Raw genomic sequence first — 20439 nt, forward strand, 5'->3', positions numbered from 1 at the left:
TACTGCTTTCCTGTGCTAAGAGTTGTTTAGGAGTGGATGGTTTGAGAGCTTTAGATGTATTTTGTCCTTTATGCTGCATAGAAAGTCATCTGTAAACTGTTGCTTAATCTACCCCCAGAGTCAGATTGCTATCACAAATATTCATTATACTGGGAAAATACTGATAAGTTAAATACTTATTATGGAAAATCTTAAAACAGAAAAAAGTAGAAATGTATAAAAGCTCTCCTGTACCTATCACTCAACTTCAATAATTATCAACTCAAGGCCAGTTTTATTTCTTCTATGCCTGTATTTACTTCCCTCTCTCCTCTCCAGGATTATTTTGAACTTTTTCAGTGCACTATTCTTATTTTTATGACTTAGGCCTTTTGTGACCAATTGGAATAAAGCTGGTTGTCTTCAAGGGTCAGACCCATGTCTTTGACATTATTTAGCATTGTTCTCACATTAGGGATATATATCGAGGAGGTGAATAACTCCTCTGAAACATGAAAAGCAAAAGCATTGTTTTAAGTTACTTTCTATCAAAAGCCTCTTCTAGGCTGATTTACCAGAATTCTGACTCAGTAACCCGGTTTTGTCTTACTCAGGATAGAGCAGCTTCTTAATGTCTTTGGACACCAAAGGATTTAAATGTGGGGTGGGATTGGGTGAGTTTTTTGCTCTAGTGCTTAGCTGGTGGTGTGCATTGACACTTGCTCTGAGGTCCGAGCCAAAAGAGGACTTTCCATTCTGTTTTTTTAAAAAGTAATTTTAAAGTGGAAACTATTAACTGAAAACTGTATAGTACTTAAAACAGCTCAAGTTTACATGCAAAAAGTTCCACAGAAGCATAGCACTATTGAGCAATATCCTTTTTATAAATGCATTTTCTCATTTTACTGGAGGCTAATTAAGACCAACAGATACTTTAAATTCTAGCTGATATACATGTTCCTGGCATATATAGATACAGAGAAAATAAACATTGTCCAAAATTCAAAAATATTTATTCATTGCTATGGCTTAAGCAATGAGGGAGGTGTTTAGAGACAGAGTGATGACTAAAATAGGTTCCTGCCTCCAAGCTGTATTTTTTTTGGGGGGGGGCGGTGGTAGTGGTGGAATCTAATTTTCTAAGTCAAATGGATTAAAAAGAGACTTAAAATGCCTGTTTTACAATTTTTATGGGTGATAAAAACAAGTCTCCTTTTATAAAAGTCTGTTTGCTAGTACTTTGCATTTCTGTGTCCAGGGGCTATAGAACTGGATAGACTTTGGGCATTTTAGTACTTGAATTTTATTTTAAAAAAACTTAGGACTGTATCTTTTAATTTCAACCAACATTTTAGTGGCCTGGCAAGGCATTGAGAGGGAGGAAGGACCAGTATCTGTAAGTGGACACTTGCACATGTCCACACCCAGCACAGTCTGAGCCCTTGTTTCCGTATGGACAGTTTGAAAAAACAATTGAGAAGGACTTTCAGGGGTGAACTTTATCTACATATAAGGGTAAATTATATATTTTTTCAGGGTTTTCTGTGTTGGGATGTACAGTCAGTTGTCTAACATGAAGGCTTATCAATTAAAAAAAAAAAGTGTGGAAACAGAGTGGCCTCAGACAAAACTGTGAAGTAGTCAGAGTTTGTGTTTGGTATTTCCTACCTTCCGGAGAGTAAAACTCTCCAGCTTAGGTTGCCTGCAACTCCACTTCCTTCCCCTTCCAATCCCACCTGCCCTTAACTCAGGCAAGAAGATATTAGATGGGAAGTAGGATTTCCCTGACTGTTCTGCAACTAGATTTCACCTCAGCGTATCTTGGATGTTTCCCCAAATCATCACATAGAAATTTGACTCATTCTTTTTAACAGCTGTATAGGATTTCAGGTACTCATACTATTGTTTATTTAATTAGAGCTACATAAATAAACACTTAGAATTACCATTTTTTGCTCTTATAAAAAGTGTTGCAGTGACCATTCTTATACAAAAATTTTGCATGCTTATTTGGATATGGATATCTAAGTTATCTACATAAATTTTCCAATTTTCTGATAAAAGTGTTTAGATTTGCACTTCTTCCATTTTGTATTTGCTTATTGGCTCTGTTTTCCTGTGAACATGCTCTTTGCTCCTTTTTTTCTGTTAGATTGCCATTTTCATATTGATTTTTCAGTTATCTGTAAATTAAGGAAATTAACCCTGAGATGTGTTGAAGTTTTTTTTTTTTAAAGTTCTTTGTCTTTTTATTTTACAGTATATTTTTGGCTTATAGAAACTATATCATTTTTGGCTGTCAAAATGATTGATCCTTTATAGGTTCTTGGATTTATGTTCTTCTACATGTATCCCAGTGGTCTTCTTGTAGTTATACACTTGTGACTTTTTTAATTAAATTTTTTCCATATTTTAAAAGTTTTAATATATAAGTACATAGTCATTATAAGAAATGTTTAAAAATTGACAAAATGAATGGCTGTCCCCCAAATTATATTCTCTCCCCCAGAGCTAACCGCTAATTAAGTTTGATGTATTTTCTTCCAGTCCTTTTGTATGCATCATACTTTAGTTTAAAAAACTAGACAACTATTCCACCATTTCTGAATAGTTATGGTTTAAGATGGCACCTTTATCATATTCTAAATTCTAAATAGTCCATGGTTTAAAATAGCACCATTTTAGAAACACAGCTGAAGATTTTGGCTCTGATTTTTACTAAGAAATTTCAAACAGTAGACTAGGAAATTTTTCAGAGTGACAATATGTATAAAATCAAACCTTTGGATATGTAATCTCTCACAGAAAACTATATTTCAGATTATTACACCTACCTGTGTCATATGTACAACACTGTAGTCCTTTGAAGTTCATGTTTTCTGGAATAAATGACTTTAATTTTCTTGTCCATAAATAACAAATAAGTAATTCTTGCTTAAAAGATTCAAATAACAAAGGAACATATATGATTCCATTTATATGAATTGTTTGTAATAGGCAAATTCATGGAGACAGAAAGCAGGTTAGTGGTTAACTAGGGCTGGGAGGAAGAGAGGGAAGTGAGGAGTGATTGCTAATGGGTATAGGTCTTGTTTTGGAGTGATGAAATGTTCTAAAATTGTGGTGATGGTTGCACAGTTCTGTGAATACACTAAATATTGATTAGTACACTTTCAGTGTCTGAACTGTATAGTAGGTGATTTATCTCAAAGAAATTGTTATAAAATATCTAAGTAAGACATGTATATAGATATAACAATAGTAAATATTTGAAGAATAACTTTTATAAATATTCCAAAAATAAATAAATAAAATAAAACAGACCTTTACACATTATACATTCTGCTAAAATCATGGCGTCCGTTTGTCAGCATTCTTTTCTGATCCATTGCTCTAGTTGACTATTTCTGTGTGTGGCCTCATTTAAAAAAATCACTCATACATCTAGAATTTGTTTTGGTATAAGGAATGAGGGTAAGGAGTCAGCTTTCCCCAATACCATTTATGGAATAACTTGTCTTCCCCCCCAGTGATTTGATGTGCTGTCCTCAACCTATAAATTTCTATAATGGACGTCATCATCACTGACCTATTGAAGGAGCATTTTGACTAGGCTCCCTATGTTGTCTTTAGCTTCTTTACTGTCAGTTTTCCATAGTGCAACCAAAGTGATGTTTTAAAAACACACAGGCATTAAACCTTATGGACTTCACATTGATCTTTGGATGAAGCCCTAATCTTGAACATCGCCTGGAAAGCTGTGTGTGGCCTGGCCCATTGACCTCTCTGGTCTCATTTCAGACCATTCTTCTTGTTGTCTGGATTGCTGTCTGAATTCCAGCACGTCGCGGCTTTCTTTCAGTTCCTTCATCAGGTTATACTCTTACTCACTACAGGGTCTTGCACTGCTCTTTACTTTGTGTCTAGAATGCCTCCAGCCCTAGATCCCCATACCTTCCACTTCGACCTTACCCTATTGTATTCCAGTGCATCCTTCCACTTTCAACTCAGCATTAACTTCTTTAGTAAAATCTTCCTAACTCCCTAGATAAATTTAGAACGTGTATATACTCTATAGGCACCTTTTATCTTTTTTTTTAAAGTAAGAGCTTTATTGAGATATTCACATACCACACAGTGCACCGTTTAAAGTGTACAGTGGTTTTTAGTACATTCATGGAGTTGTGTGACCATCACCATAATCAATTTTAGAACATTTTCTTCACTCGAGAGGAAAGCCTGTACCAATTAAGCAGTCAGTCCCCATTTCTCCTCAAGCCCCTCAGTCCTGGATAACCACAATGATTTTTTTTTTTATTGTGATAAAACATACATAAATTTCACCTTTTTAACCATTTTTTGAAGTCTGTAATTTAGTGGCATTACATTCACAGCATTGTACAACTATCTCCACTATCTGTTTCTAAAACTTTATCACACCAAACTCTTAAGTTATTACTTATTAAGCAATAACTCCCCATTCTGCTCTCCTCCAGGTCCTGGCAACCACAATTCTACTTTGTCTATATGAATTTGCCTATTCTAGATATTTCATATAAGTGGGATCATATGAGTCCTTTTGTGTCTACTTATTTCACTTAGCATAATGTTTTCAAGGCTCATCTGTGTATCAGAACTCCATTAATTTTTATGACTGAATAATATTCTATTGTATGTATATACTGCATTTTGTTTATCCATTCATCAGTTAATGGACATGTGAGTTGTTTCTACTTTTTGGCTGTTATGAATAATGCTGTTATGAACACTTAGCATACAAGTATCTGTTTGAGTCCCTGTTTTCAAATCTTTGGAGACAAATAGCTAGAAGTGGAATTGTTGGGTCATTGATAATTCTTATGCTTAACTTCAGGAGCCATCAAACTGTTTTCCTGAAAGGCCATTTAGGAGGTTTCTAATTTCTCCACATTATTTATTTCCTTTTTTAAATTAAAGTCAAAAATAAATAAATAAGTAAATAAAATTAAAGTCACCCTAATAGGTGTGAAGTGATATCTCATTGTGTTTTGTTTTAAATTATTTATTTATGGCTGTGTTGGGTCTTCGTTGGCTGTCCACGGGCTTTCTCTAGTTGCGGCGAGTGGGGTCTACTACTGTTCGTTGCAGTGTGCGGGCTTCTCATTGCGGTGGCTTCTCTTGTTGCAGAGCACGAGCTCTAGGTGTGCGGGCTTCAGTAGTTGTGGTGCATGAGCTCAGTAGTTGGGGCTCGCGGGCTGTAGAGCGCAGGCTCAGTAGTTGTGGCACACGGGCTTAGTTGCTCTGCGGCATGTGGGATCTTCCTGGAACAGGGCTTGAACCCGTGTCCCCTGCATTGGCAGGCGGATTCTTAACCACTGCACCACCAGGGAAGCCCTGCATTGTGTCTTCGTTGCTGCACGTGGGCTTTCTCTAGTTTTGGCGAGCAGGGGCTGCTCTTCGATGTGGTGCGCAGGCTTCTTATTGCGGTGGCTTCTTGTTGTGGATCATGGGCTCTAGGTGCGTGGGCATCAGTAGTTGTGTTATACGGGCTCAGTAGTTGTGGCTTGCAGGCTCTAGAGCACAGGCTCAGTAGTTGTAGCACACGGGCTTACTTGCTCCATGGCATGTGGGATCTTCCTGGACCAGGGCTCGAACCCGTGTCCCCTGCATCGGCAGGTGGATTCTCAACCACTGCACCACCAGGGAAGCCCCCTTTGTCCATTTTTAAATTGAGTTGCTTTTGTTATTGAGTTAGAGGGGTTCTTTTTGTAGTCTGGACATTAAGCCATTGTCAGATATATGATTTGCAAATATTTTCTCTCATTCTGTGTGCTGTTTTTTCCAGTCTTTTGGTCCATTTATCTTTTATAACATTTACAAGTTTGCATTTATAATTTTTAAAATATTTAGATTAATATCTGTCTCCACTATTAGAATGTGAACACCCTTAGGGTAAAGACTGTATCAGTTTTTGCTCACTTTTATATTGCTAATGCCTAGCACAGGTGCTAAATATTTTTTGAATGAATGAAGGTCTTTTAAGTTAATTTACGAGTTCCATTGATCGCCTATTCCATCTTAAATATCTGTAGTACTCCATCTTGTTACTCTTATTTTTCAAAATCTTCCCAGCTATTTCCTGGCTTTTACCATGTTCATTCATGTAAATTCATGCCCCTCCTGCCCCCCACATTGGTATCATTTTAGATAACTCATTTTTTTCTTTTAGAGGGCTTTCTTGGTAGGATAAAGGCTGCAGAGTTGCCATAGTCAGCTTAGGCTGTTATAGTAAAATAGCACAGACTGAGTGGCCTAAACCAGCGGTCCCCAACCTTTTTGCACCAGGGACCAATTTCATGGAAGATAATTTTTCCACGAGGGATGGGGAGGGATGGTTCAGGTGGTAATGTGAGCCATGGGGAGTGGCAGATGAAGCTTAGCTCACTCACCGGCCACTCACCTCCTGCCATGCGGCCTGGTTCCTAACAGGGCGTGGACCAATAGCCGTCCTGGGGGTTGGGGACCTCTGGCTTAAACAACAAACATTTATTTCTCACAGTTCTGGATTCTGGGAGGCCCGTGATCAAGGCATTGGCAGATTCAGTGTCTGGTGAGGAATCTCTTCCTACTTTGTAGATGGATGCCTTCTTGCTGTATCTTCACATGTTAAAGAGAGAGAGATATCAGTCTCTTCTTTAAGGGCACTAATCACATTTATAAGGGCTCCAATCTCATGACCTCATTACCTCCCAAAGGCCCTGCCTCCACATACCATCCCCTTGGGGATTAAGGCTTCAACATACGAATTTTAGTGGGGACACATTCAGTCCATAGCAGAACTGGGGCTAACAAAGTTTAAGGATTTGGTAATTAAGCAGAGTAGGGCTCTAGTATCATCAGCTTCACAGATGGGGCCAGTATAGAGTATCTGAAGACATTTGCATTTACAGGAAATCAGTTTGATGGTAAAGTGGTAGCCAACCATTTGTGTAGATTCATAATTCATATGATTAGTAATAAATTCATATATTTAAGTCATTAATAAATATGAACTATACTTAATTTAAGAAAACTATTATGAATCTATACATACATGAATTCTTTATAGTTCAAGAGAAAGAGTAATTCTGAATAGTAGTCTTATGATATTTTTTCCTTCCTCCTAGATTTAAACAGTCAAGTTAAATCAAGCTGGGTAATCATGGCAGAAGGTGGATTCGATCCCTGTGAATGTGTTTGCTCTCATGAACATGCGATGAGAAGGCTGATCAATCTGGTGAGATGAACAGAACAGTCCTATTCAGAACTCAACTGTACCGCTCTGTCTTGTTTTTGGGAGCATGTTGTTTATTGGAAGATTTTCATCTGATGGGCACTAAAAATTATTGCATAATTGAAATTCCACAGTGGTTTAAGTCATAATGGTTAAAATGCTTGCCAGCAGTTCTTTTATTAGAGATAAAAACAGATTGCTGTCTTTATTTATGGTAGATGTTTGTTGGCGAAATTCACCATCATGGGTGGGAAACACATTTGTGTAAAGGCTTTTCTGTTCCGTATTTTTTTTTTTGGCCACACCATGTGGCACATGGGATCTTAGTTCCCTGACCAGGGATCGAACCGACACTCCCTGCATTGAAATGCAGAGTCTTAACCACTGGACCGCCAGGGAAGTCCTCTGTTCTGTATTAATGCATATGATTTTTGGCTATACGGAGCTTGTTTACCTGATAAACTGCTATGAAGTCACACTTCCTCTCATGATATAGTTCAAATCCTACTCCAACAAATGGCATGACAATAAAAATTTCTATAGTTTATTTCCAGATCCAAATCAATTATTTGACAGAGGCAGATTTCTGAACAACAGGGTTTGAGTGTAGTGAGATTTCAACTGTAGGTTTTTATAGACTTTTTTTTTTTTTTTTTTTTTTTTGCTGTACGTGGGCCTCTCACTGTTGTGGCCTCTCCCGTTGCGGAGCCCAGGCTCTGGACGCGCAGGCTCAGCGGCCATGGCTCATGGGCCTAGCCACTCCGCGGCATATGGGATCTTCCCGGACCGGGGCACAAACCCGTGTCCCCTGCATCGGCAGGCGGACTCTCAGCCACTGCGCCACCAGGGAAGCTCCTTTATAGACTTTTACAGCTTAAATACAGGGCTGTTTATGTACTGTACTTTATACTTTTTATATACAAAGGAAACATTTGACCATTATTAACAATAAAGTACAATTGACCCTTGAACAGCATAGGTTTGAACTCTCAGGGTCCACTTACATGTGGATTTTTTTTCAATAGTAAATACTGCAGTACTACACCATCTGCAGTTAGTTGAATCCAAGGATGTAGAACTGCATATTTGGAGGAATTGCGTTTACTGAGGGCTGACTATAAGTTACATGCGGATTTTCAACTGTATGGCGGGTTAGCGTCCCTAACCCCTTCGTTGTTCAAGGGTCAACTGTATATTATTATTATGTTATACATTATAACAACATTTTGCTGTTTTAAAATACTCTTGTACCGGGGTATATTATTATAGGCCAGTTAATAAAGGCAGGTACAAACATTTGCTGGAATACTTGAATAAGCAAGTTTTCTGCTCACTCATTGTCTGTGTACAGTGATCAGAAGTACATTGATTGTGAATGATGTTCCTTCGAGAATTAGCATATACTAGGACTTACGATCCTTAAGAATGCCTTAGAGGGATAGAAACAAACTAAGAACTTATAAATTAAATCAGACACTTATGAGTATAGAAATAAAATGGCAATGTCATATCTCTGGTAATTGATGTAAAAATAGATTAATCTGAGAAGAGTTTAAAAAATATTTTCTCCCGTTTATGAAGTTTGAGCTGATAGTTTTTAATGTCTTATTTCAATCAAACATAAGGCAAATTTTTTTCAAATTACTCTGATATTAGGAACAAAAAATAGACTTGTAATTTAATTGTGGTAAAATTTCCCAGTAGATTAGTTTTTAATAAGGGCTACTACCTCTTTTTATTTCTTAATATAGTATTTTTTATTTTTAACATGCTTTATTCTATTAGCTTTGCTGCTTTTTAAGAGATGACTAAAACTAAGCCCTACTTTTTTAGGATTCCCTGTACACTTTACTTTAGTAGATTGTCAAGGAAGCCATGTTTAGCTTTTTCTTTCTTTTTCTAATGGGCACACTAATTCATGCTTGATGGGACGTTACTTATAGCATTCTTGGTTTGAAATACTTTGTAATTGTGTGAAAATAGATTTTAGATTTTTACAGATCTTTTAAAAGTCCACATTTTTTAGTGTAGGGTGGATATTTTCACACAATATAAATTACTGATGGATGATCCCCTTATGTATAACATGCTGATAGCAGTATTGAAGATTCCAGAGGGAAGAGAAACTCATTTGGGGAAACTTGAGGATTTTAATGATTTTTTTTATGGTTAGCTCATTAGTTGTATGTTGGGTTGCAATTTTTGTTTTGCCTGTTCTGTGGAAATAGATGGGCTTTGCCAAGGGATATATTCAGCTTAGAAGCAGTTAAGATTTTACCATTAGTTCCTTTCCATTTTAATAAAGTTCTGTTCATTCACAATTTAAAACTAATTTATTTTCCTGATTTAGTAATGATTTCAGTTAAGGTTCTTCACTATAAGTAATAGTTTTAGGTGATTTAAGCAGAAAAGGACATATTAAAAAAATATTATGTGGCTCACATTGGCTAACCTGGCATGGAAAATGGATAGGATCAAAGGGAATGTAAATGCCAAAACGAGCCCATGCTCCAAAACAGCCCAGCCAAAAAGCGGCTGCTCCTGAATTCCAGACTTTTGTGTATCCAACTGTTGATGCAACATCTCCATTTGGACAAATAGTAGACATTTTGTACTTGATGTGTGCATAACTGAACTTTTCTTGTCCCCAACCTTATACTTCTGTCTTCTCTATTTTTTTTTTTCCTTTTGGCCACTCCATGAGGCTTAGTTCCCCGACCAGGGATTGAACCCGGGCCACGGCAGTGAAAGCACCGAGTCCTAATCACTGGACCGCCAGGGAGTTCCCTGTCTTCTCTATTCACTCCATTATTCTGGTTGCTCAGGCAGCAGCTTTTGTGTCATCTTTTACTCTGTTCTTTCAACCCCATGGCTAATGCAGAACCAAATCCCTTTGGCTCAACCTTAAAAATATATATCCAGAATCCAGCCATTTCTCACACCTCCAGTGAAACACCCTGGTCTAACCTACCATCATCTCTTGCCTAGGTTATTGAAATTAGCCTCCTTGTTGGTCTCCTTGCTTCTACCCTCTTGCCATCTCCATTTTCTTCAACTTTAGTCTCACTACAGGAGTTGAAATGATGTATTTCCGATAAGTCAGGTAATGTTCCTCCTTTCCTCAAAATTCTGCAGTAGTTCCCCATGACACTCATAGTGGAAAAAAAACAAAATTTATGTGGCCCTATGTGATCTGTCCCCCTTCACTCCCCTGGTTCCCGTTTGCTCACTTTGTTCTACCGTTTCTGGCTGCCTTGCCACTCCTGAAAATACAGGTCACATACAAAGGATCAAGTGTCTAAATGGCTTTTAGACTTTTCAATAGCAAAACTGGAAGGCATTAGCACAGTGACTTTAAATTCTGAATGGAAATTATTACCAATCCATCATTCTATATCCAACCAAACTATCAAATAGGAGGAGAGTCTTCAAAATTCTTACCTCATGTACCTTTTCTTAGCTGGTTACTAGAGGATGAACTGTTTTTCACCAAGATGTAGGCATAAATCAAGAAAGAAGAGATTTCGAGTGTAGAAAGCAGTAGATCCAGCATATGAGAGAGGCAAAAGTAATTTCCAAGGTGATGGTGAATGGAGATCCCAGGATAATGGTGAAGGGACATTCCAGGGTTATAGCTACCCACATGCTTTCTTGATAAAGGAAGCTGTTTGTATACCCTAACTGCTCACCCAGCCTAGTCCTTCATTAATAAATATGAACAGAAAAACAAGCAAAGAGTTGAAGAAAATAAAAGGACTACAATGTGGTCGCAGGTACAGCTACATTAGAAGACAAGATGAAATAGTTAGATCCTTCTAATATGAAAAGTCATTATGAATGTATAGCTATAAATGCAGACCCATACAAGTATGTTATGCTGTTCTTAAGTACCACCAGCAACATGATTTTTTGAAATGGTAAAGTTTCAAAGTCACCAAGTTTTCAAAGTCACCAAAGTCACCAAATTCTTGGTAGAGTCATAAACAAAACTAAGTATAGTCTTCCCTTGATTTAAATGTGAAAGTCCAGTTAAATTCCTCGATAATTCTGTGTCGAGTATAACCATCCAAAAAATACTTTGTGTTTTTCTTTGAAATGGAATTAGATTATATTATAGGCTCAAGTTTTTCACTTAGTGCATGTGTGGCAGGACCTTTGAAAGTTAGGGGGGATACAAGCCAGTCACAACAACCAAAGAACTGCCTCTCAGATATCCGTATGCCCTAGTACTGACGCATTTGAGAACCTTTGAATAGGGGGGAGAATTAGGGTTTATTTTAAAAAAAAAAAAAGAAAAAGGAAAACCAAGTAAGCTGAAGGCAGGCAGGAAGAAAGAAGAGAAGCATAGTTAATAGAAAGCATAAAGTAAAATATTATGTGTGAGTGGATTATACATATTAATAGAGACAGGTTGGAGTTTTTAAATGCTGTTATTTATCAAGGGAGACAGACACTGAAAACAAAATCTCATAGATAAGTGATAAAAGGAGCAGGGGTGTAGGGGAAGCTGTCCCAAAAGAATGTGATATTCTTAATCTCAGACAAAATTAATTCAAAGCCAAAACAGTTGAACACAGGAATACTACTGACAAAAGAGAGAATCCATCACGTCTGGGACAAACTGTTTATGTCCCAAACAACAGAGAATGCAAAAACAATTAGAAATAAAAGAAGAAACATATTTTAGGAGTATCTGAGAAATGTTAGTGAAAGCCATAGAGATGCCTTTGCAGGTTAAGGTTAGAGTATGTGTAGGTCAGGATAATGTTTGTAAATGCATAGAAGAGGTTCCAGGGAATATATCTCAGATTCATAACAGTGGTTTTATTGGGGAGAGTTTGAAGGGAATGTAGGCACTATTTTAAACCCACAGAAATCCTCTGTTGTCGATCCTCCTTTTACAAATTAGGACACTGAGGTTTTCCCAGGTATTGGAGCCGGCCAGGGAGTGGCAGAGGCACATTCGAGCTTGGCATTAGCTCCAGGCCCTGTGCTGTTTCTTCGGTACCATGATCTGCTCTGCTTCCTGTCGGTTTCCTTCAGGTACCTTAAAAAAGGCACTATATTTGCAGTCAAGGAGGCGGTAGAGGGATAGGAGAAAACTGTGGAAGAGAGACTCTTCACTGTATTTTTACCTTTTAAAACTATGAGAGTACATTACCTATTCAAATATTAACTTAAAAATAAAACTTTGTAAGCATCTTCAGAGGTATTATAAGCAGGACAGTTCTATAGAAAAACTAGTAATCACAGACTTTTTCCACTGAAGAATAAAATTTTTGAATGCACTGTTATGTGATTTGCAAAGAAAATATATTCTACCATGTTTAGCTTTTTAATAATTTTAATAAGACTGTATTCTCATCTTACCTTTGTTGATTTCTAAATTGGTACAATTTTTTCTCATGTTAAAAATTTGTATGTCTTCTAAGGCTAAATGGACATAAACAGCAATTCAAACTCCTTACTATTGCCTCACCAGTTCTATGTACATTTTGATTATTTAACTGCTAAGCTGTACCAGTACAAAGAATATAAATCTGATTTTCATGCATTTTATTGTATTGGGTTGACCAAAAAGTGCCTTTGGTTTTTAAGTAAAAATAAGAGACACGTTTTTCATTTTCACCAAGAACTTTATTGAACAATGTAGTTACCCTTTTGTTCCACTACCTTCTGTCATTTTTCAGCCAACTTCATACTTCCATCTTCTCAAAACTTTTTTTTTTATAAATTTATTTATTTATTTTTGGCTGTGTTGGGTCTTCATTGCTGTGCGCAGGCTTTCTCTAGTTGCAGCGAGTGGGGGTTACTCTTCATTGCGGTGCACAGGCTTCTCATTGCGGTGGCTTCTCCTGTTGCGGAGCACGGGCTCTAGGCGTGTGGGCTTCAGTCGTTGTGGCACGTGGGCTCAGTAGTTGTGGCTCGCAGGCTTAGTTGCTCCGTGGCATGTGGAATCTTCCTGGACCAGGGCTTGAACCCGCGTCCCCTGCATTGGCAGGCGGATTCTTAACTACTGCACCACCAGGGAAGTCCTTTCCAAAACATATTATCTTTTTGAGCAAAGAACTGTTCCAGGTTCCTTTTACGGTCTTCCAGGGAATGGAAATTTTTTTCTATTAAGAGAATTTTGTAAAGACTGAAATAAATGGAAATTTGAAGGTTCAGTGTCTGGTGAATACGGCAGATGAATCAGAACTTCCCAGCCAAGCTGTAACAATTTTTGCCTGGTCATCAAAGAAACATGTGGTCTTGTGTTATCCTGATACAATATTATGCATTTTCTGTTGACTAATTCTGGATGTTTTTCGTCAAGTGCTGCTTTCAGTTGGTCTAATTTGGAGCAGTAGTTGTTGGAATTAATTGTTTGGTTTTCCGGAAGGAGCTTATAATAGAGGACTCCCTTGCAATCCCACCATATACACAATCCAACCTTCTTTGGATGATAACCAGCTTTTGGTGTGGTTGGTGGTGGTTCATTTCACTTGCCCCACCATCTCTTCTGTTCCACATTATTGTACATTATCCACTTTTCCTCACCCATCACAATTTGTTTTAAAAACAACGTTTTCATTACGTTTCAAATGCAGAAATATGGTCAAGAAGGTTTTTTTCTGCTTGACTTAACGCAGAACCCAAACATCAAAGCGATTAACATAACCAAGCTGGTGCAGATGATTTTCAGTGCTTGATTTGGATATTTTGAGTATGTCGGCTATCTCCTGCGTGGTATAACGTTGATTGTTCTCAATTAATGTTTCAATTTGATCGCTATCAACTTCAACTGGTCTACCCGACCGTGGAGCATCGTCCAGTGAGAAATCTCCAGCACGAAACTTCACAAACCACTTCTGACATGTTTGATCAGTCACAGCATCTTCTCCATACACTGCACAAAATCTTTTTTTGCATTTCAGTCGTTTTTACCTTTCTTGAAATAATAAAAGCATAATATGCCAAAACTGTTGCTTTTTTTCTTCCATCTTCAATATTAAAATGGCTACACAGAAGTTCACCAGTTTTGATGTCTTTTATTAAATGCACGTTGATATGAGAGCTGTCACATACAATCTAAAAAAATTGTTTCGAATGAAGTTAAAGACAACTAAGTACTACTAGAGCCATCTTAACGGAAAAGAACGAACGAACTTTTTGGCCAACCCAATATATCTGCAATATGGACTTTTAAAGCAAATGACTTTTAAAGCAAATGACAGTTCAAGGTTAGTAAGACTGCAGTACAAAGAATGCCCATTTTGGGGTGCTCATGACAAGTAAAGCTTTACTTATTCTATTGGCATGTTTCCTTCCTATGATTTAATTACACCCTTGGGTTACACAGGTATTAGACTGTTTTTAATGCAGTTGTATTTTGCCAGGTAAGTGTTTTGCCAGGATTTGTTTGCCAGGTTCTGTTTGTCTCAGGAATGTTCAGAAACATTAAAAAATGGAGGCATTATCTGACATTACAGGCATTTTTCTAACCTAATCTAATACTCTAATTAGAACTTTAATGTTTTACTCATTAAATACTGGCTAAGAAGACTTAAAGAGGTGGATAAGAATATACAGTGAGTCCCTTTCAATTAAAATCGGGTATCTTGGGAGACTTCCGGGAAGATGGTGGAAGAGTAAGACGCGGAGATCACCTTCCTCCCCACAGATACACCAGGAATACATCTACACGTGGAACAGCTCCTACAGAACACCTACTGAATGCTGGCAGAAGACCTCAGACCTCCCAAAAGGCAAGAAACCCCCCACGTAACTGGGTAGGGCAAAAGAAAAAAGAATAAACAGAGACGGAAGGATAGGGACGGGTCCTGCACCAGCGGGAGGGAGCTCTGAAGGAGGAAAAGTGTCCACACACTAGGAAGCCCCTTCGCGGGCAGAGACTGCGGGTGGCGGAGCGGGGGAGCTTTGGAGCCGCGGAGGAGAGCACAGCAACAGGGGTGCGGAGGGCAAAGCGGAGAGATTCCAGCACAGAGGATCAGGGCCGACCGGCACTCAGCAGCCAAGAGGCTTGTCTGCTCACCCGCCGGGGCGGGCGGGGCTGGGAGCTGAGGCTCGGGCTTCAGTCAGAGCACCGGGGGAGGACTGGGGTTGGCACCGTGAACACAGCCTGCAGGACGTTAGTGCGCCGCGGCTAGCCGGGAAGGAGTCTGGGGAAAAGTCTGGACCTGCCGAAGAGGCAAGAGACTTTTTCTTCCCTCTTTATTTCCTGGTGCGCGAGGAGAGGGGATTAAGAACGCTGCTTCAAGGAGCTCCAGGGATGGGCGCGAGCCGTGGTTAAAAGTGCGGACCCCAGAGACAGACATGAGACGCTAAGGCCGCTGCTACCGCCACCCAGAAGCCTGTGTGCGAACACAGGTCACTATCCACACACCCTTCCGGGGAGCCTGTGCAGCCCGCCACTGCCAGGGTCCCGGGATCCAGGGACAACTACCCCGGGAGAACGCACGGCGCGCCTGAGGCTGACTCAACGTCACGCCGGCCTCTGCCGCCGCAGGCCCGCCCCGCACTCCGTGCCCCTCTCTCCCCCGGCCTAAGTGAGCCAGAGCTCCTGAATCAGCGGTTCCTTTAACCCTGTCCTGTCTGAGCAGAGAACAGACGCCCTCCGGGGACCTACACGCAGAGGCGGGTCCGAATCCAAAGCTGAGCCCCTGGGAGCTGTGAGAACAAAGAAGAGAAAGGGGAATCTCTCCCAGCAGCCAAAGAAGAAGCGGATTAAAGCTCCACCATCAACTTGATGTACCCTGCATCTGTGGAATACATGAATAGACAACGAATCATCCCAAATTAAGGAGCCGTGTGGATGAAAGGCTCTTGGTGCTGCAGCCAGGAGTTAGTGCTGTGCCTCTGAGGTGGGAGAGCCAACTTCAGGACACCGGTCCACAAGAGGCCTCCCAGCTGCACATAATATCAAACAGCGAAAATCTCCCAGAGATCTCTATCTCAACGCCAGCACCCAGCTTCACTCAACGACCAGCAAGCTACAGTGGTGGACATCCTATGCCAAACAACTAGCAAGACAGGAACACAACCCCACCCATTAGCAGAGAGGCTGCCTAAAATCACAATAAGTCCACAGACACCCCAAAACACACCACCAGATGTGGACCTGCCCACCAGAAAGACAAGATCCAGCCTCATCCACCAGAACACAGGCACTAGTCCCCTCCACCAGGAAGCCTACACAACCCACTGAACCAACCTTAGCCACTGGGGACAGACACCAAAAACAACAGGAACTACAAACCTTCAGTCTGCAAAAAGGAAACCCCAAACACAGTAAGATAAGCAAAATGAAAAGACAGAAAAACACACAGCAGATGAAGGAGCAAGATAAAAACCCACCAGACCTAACAAATGAAGAGGAAATAGGCAGTCTACCTGAAAAAGAATTCAGAATAATGATAGTAAAGATGATCCAAAATCTTGGAAATAGAATAGACAAAATGCAAGAAACATTTAACAAGGACCTAGAAGAACTAAAGGTGAAACGAACAATGATGAACAACACAATAAATGAAATGAAAAATACTCTAGATGGGATCAATAGCAGAATAACTGAGGCAGAAGAACGGATAAGTGACCTGGAAGATAAAATAGTGGAAATAACTAATGCAGAGCAGAATAAAGAAAAAAGAATGAAAAGAACTGAGGACAGTCTCAGAGACCTCTGGGACAACATTAAACGCACCAACATTCGAATTATAGGGGTTCCAGAAGAAAAAGAGAAAAAGAAAGGGACTGAGAAAATATTTTAAGAGATTATAGTTGAAAACTTCCCTAATATGGGAAAGGAAATAGTTAATCAAGTCCAGGAAGCACAGAGAGTCCCATACAGGATAAATCCAAGGAGAAATACGCCAAGACACATATTAATCAAACTGTCAAAAACTAAATACAAAGAAAACATATTAAAAGCAGCAAGGGAAAAACAACAAATAACACACAAGGGAATCCCCATAAGGTTAACAGGATCTCATTCAGATTTGATGGAGAAATTAAAACCTTTACAGACAAGCAAAAGCTGAGAGAGTTCAGCACCACCAAACCAGCTCTACAACAACTGCTAAAGGAACTTCTCTAGGCAAGAAACACAAGAGAAGGAAAAGACCTACAATAACGAACCCAAAACAATTAAGAAAATGGGAATGGGAACATACATATCGATAATTACCTTAAATGTAAATGGACTAAACGCTCCCACCAAAAGACACAGATTGGCTGAATGGATACAAAAACAAGACCCATATATATGCTGTCTACAAGAGACCCACTTCAGACCTAGAGACACATACAGACTGAAAGTAAGGGGATGGAAAAAGGTATTTCATGCAAATGGAAACCAAAAGAAAGCTGGAGTAGCAATTCTCGTATCAGACAAAATAGACTTTAAAATAAAGACTATTAGAAGAGACAAAGAAGGACACTACATAACGATCAAGGGATCGATCCAAGAAGAAGATATAACAATTGTAAATTTTATGCACCCAACATAGGAGCACCTCAATACATAAGGCAAATACTAACAGCCATAAAAGGGGAAATCGACAGTAACACATTCATAGTAGGGGACTTTAACACCCCACTTTCACCAATGGACAGATCATCCCAAATGAAAATAAATAAGGAAACACAAACTTTAAATGATACATTAAACAAGATGGACTTAATTGATATTTATAGGACATTCCATCCAAAAACAACAGAATACACATTTTTCTCAAGTGCTCATGGAACATTCTCCAGGATAGATCATATCTTGGGTCACAAATCAAGCCTTGGTAAATTTAAGAAAATTGAAATTGTATCAAGTATCTTTTCCGACCACAACGCTGTGAGACTAGATATCAATTACAGGAAAAGATCTGTAAAAAATACAAACACATGGAGGCTAAACAATACACTACTTAATAAAGAAGTGATCACTGAAGAAATCAAAGAGGAAATCAAAAAATACCTAGAAACAAATGACAATGGAGACACGACAACTCAAAATCTATGGGATGCAGCAAAAGCAGTTCTAAGAGGGAAGTTTATAGCAATAGAATCCTACCTTAAGAAACAGGAAATATCTCGAATAAACAACCTAACCTTGCACCTAAAGCAATTAGAGAAAGAAGAACAAAAAAAACCCAAAGTTAGCAGAAGGAAAGAAATCATAAAAATCAGATCAGAAATAAATGAAAAAGAAATGAAAGAAATGATAGCAAAGATCAATAAAACTAAAAGCTGGTTCTTTGAAAGGATAAACAAAATTGATAAACCATTAGCCAGACTCATCAAGAAAAAAAGGGAGAAGACTGAAATTAATAGAATTAGAAATGAAAAAGGAGAAGTAACAACTGACACTGCAGAAATACAAAAGATCATGAGAGATTACTACAAGCAACTCTATGCCAATAAAATGGACAACCTGGAAGAAATGGACAAATTCTTAGAAAGGCACAACCTTCCAAGACTGAACCAGGAAGAAATAGAAAATATGAACAGACCAATCACAAGCACTGAAATTGAAACTGTGATTAAAAATCTTCCAGCAAACAAAAGCCCAGGACCAGATGGCTTCACAGGTGAATTCTATCAAACATTTAGAGAAGAGCTATCACCTATCCTTCTCAAACTCTTCCAAAATATAGCAGAGGGAGGAACACTCCCCAACTCATTCTATGAGGCCACCATCACCCTGATACCAAAACCAGACAAGGATGTCACAAAGAAAGAAAACTACAGGCCAATATCACTGATGAACATAGATGCAAAAATCCTCAACAAAATATTAGCAAACAGAATCTAACAGCACATTAAACAGATCATACACCATGATCAAGTGGGGTTTATTCCAGGAATGCAAGGATTCTTCAATATACGCAAATCAATCAATGTGATACACCATATTAACAAATTGAAGGAGAAAAACCATATGATCATCTCAATAGATGCAGAGAAAGCTTTTGACAAAATTCAACACCCATTTATGATAAAAACCCTGCAGAAAGTAGGCATAGAGGGAACTTTCCTCAACATAATAACGGCCATATATGACAAACCCACAGCCAACATCGTCCTCAATGGTTAAAAACTGAAAGCATTTCCACTAAGATCAGGAACAAGACAAGGTTGCCCACTCTCACCACTCTTATTCAACATAGTTTTGGAAGTTTTCACCACAGCAATCAGAGAAGAAAAGGAAATAAAAGGAATCCAAATCGGAAAAGAAGAAGTAAAGCTGTCACTATTTGCAGATGACATGATACTATACATAGAGAATCCTAAAGATGCTAACAGAAAACTACTAAAGCTAATCAATGAATTTGGTAAAGTAGCAGGATACAAAATTAATGCACAGAAATCTCTGGCATTCCTATACACTAAGGATGAAAAATCTGAAAGTGAAATCAAGAAAACAGTCCCATTTACCATTGCAACAAAAAGAATAAAATATCTAGGAATAAACCTACCTAAGGAGACAAAAGACCTGTATGCAGAAAATTATAAGACACTGATGAAAGAAATTAAAGATGATACAAATAGATGGAGAGATATACCATGTTCTTGGATTGGAAGAATCAACATTGTGAAAATGACTCTAGTACCCAAAGCAATCTATAGATTCAATGCAACCCCTATCAAACTACCACTGGCATTTTTCACAGAACTAGAACAAAAAATTTCACAATTTGTATGGAAACACAAAAGACCCCGAATAGCCAAAGCAATCTTGAGAACGAAAAACGGAGCTGGAGGAATCAGGCTTCCTGACTTCAGACTATACTACAAAGCTACAGTAATCAAGACAGTATGGTACTGGCACAAAAACAAAAATATAGATCAATGGAACAGGATAGAAGGCCCAGAGATAAACCCATGCACATATGGTCACCTTATCTTTGATAAAGGAGGCAGGAATGTACAGTGGAGAAAGGACAGCCTCTTCAATAAGTGGTGCTGGGAAAACTGGACAGCTACATGTAAAAGTATGAGATTGGATCACTCCCTAACACCATGCACAAAGATAAGCTCAAGGTGGATTAAAGACCTAAATGTAAGGCCAGAAACTATCAAACTCTTAGAGGAAAACATAGGCAGGACACCCTATGACATAAATCACAGCAAGATCCTTTTTGACCCACCTCCTAGAGAAATGGAAATAAAAACAAAAATAAACAAATGGGACCTAATGAAACTGCAAAGCTTTT

The 20439-nt window shown here is 38.7% G+C and overlaps 1 protein-coding gene across 2 annotated transcripts in view; it reads left to right on the forward strand.

Annotated features, from left to right (window-relative positions):
• The window catches only part of SMIM14 (small integral membrane protein 14), a 69926-nt gene that overhangs the window by 19224 nt on the left and 30263 nt on the right, over positions 1-20439 (forward strand). For both annotated transcript variants that reach the window (XM_082653514.1, XM_082653513.1), the window contains exon 2: positions 7125-7234. In XM_082653514.1, the coding sequence (XP_082509640.1) occupies positions 7160-7234 (75 nt within the window). In that variant the 5' untranslated portion in view covers positions 7125-7159. The remainder of the gene's footprint in view (positions 1-7124; positions 7235-20439) is intronic.

Source organism: Grampus griseus (genome assembly GCF_964374135.1).
Source record: "Grampus griseus genome assembly, chromosome: 4".
NCBI classification, from domain to species: Eukaryota; Metazoa; Chordata; class Mammalia; order Artiodactyla; family Delphinidae; genus Grampus; species Grampus griseus.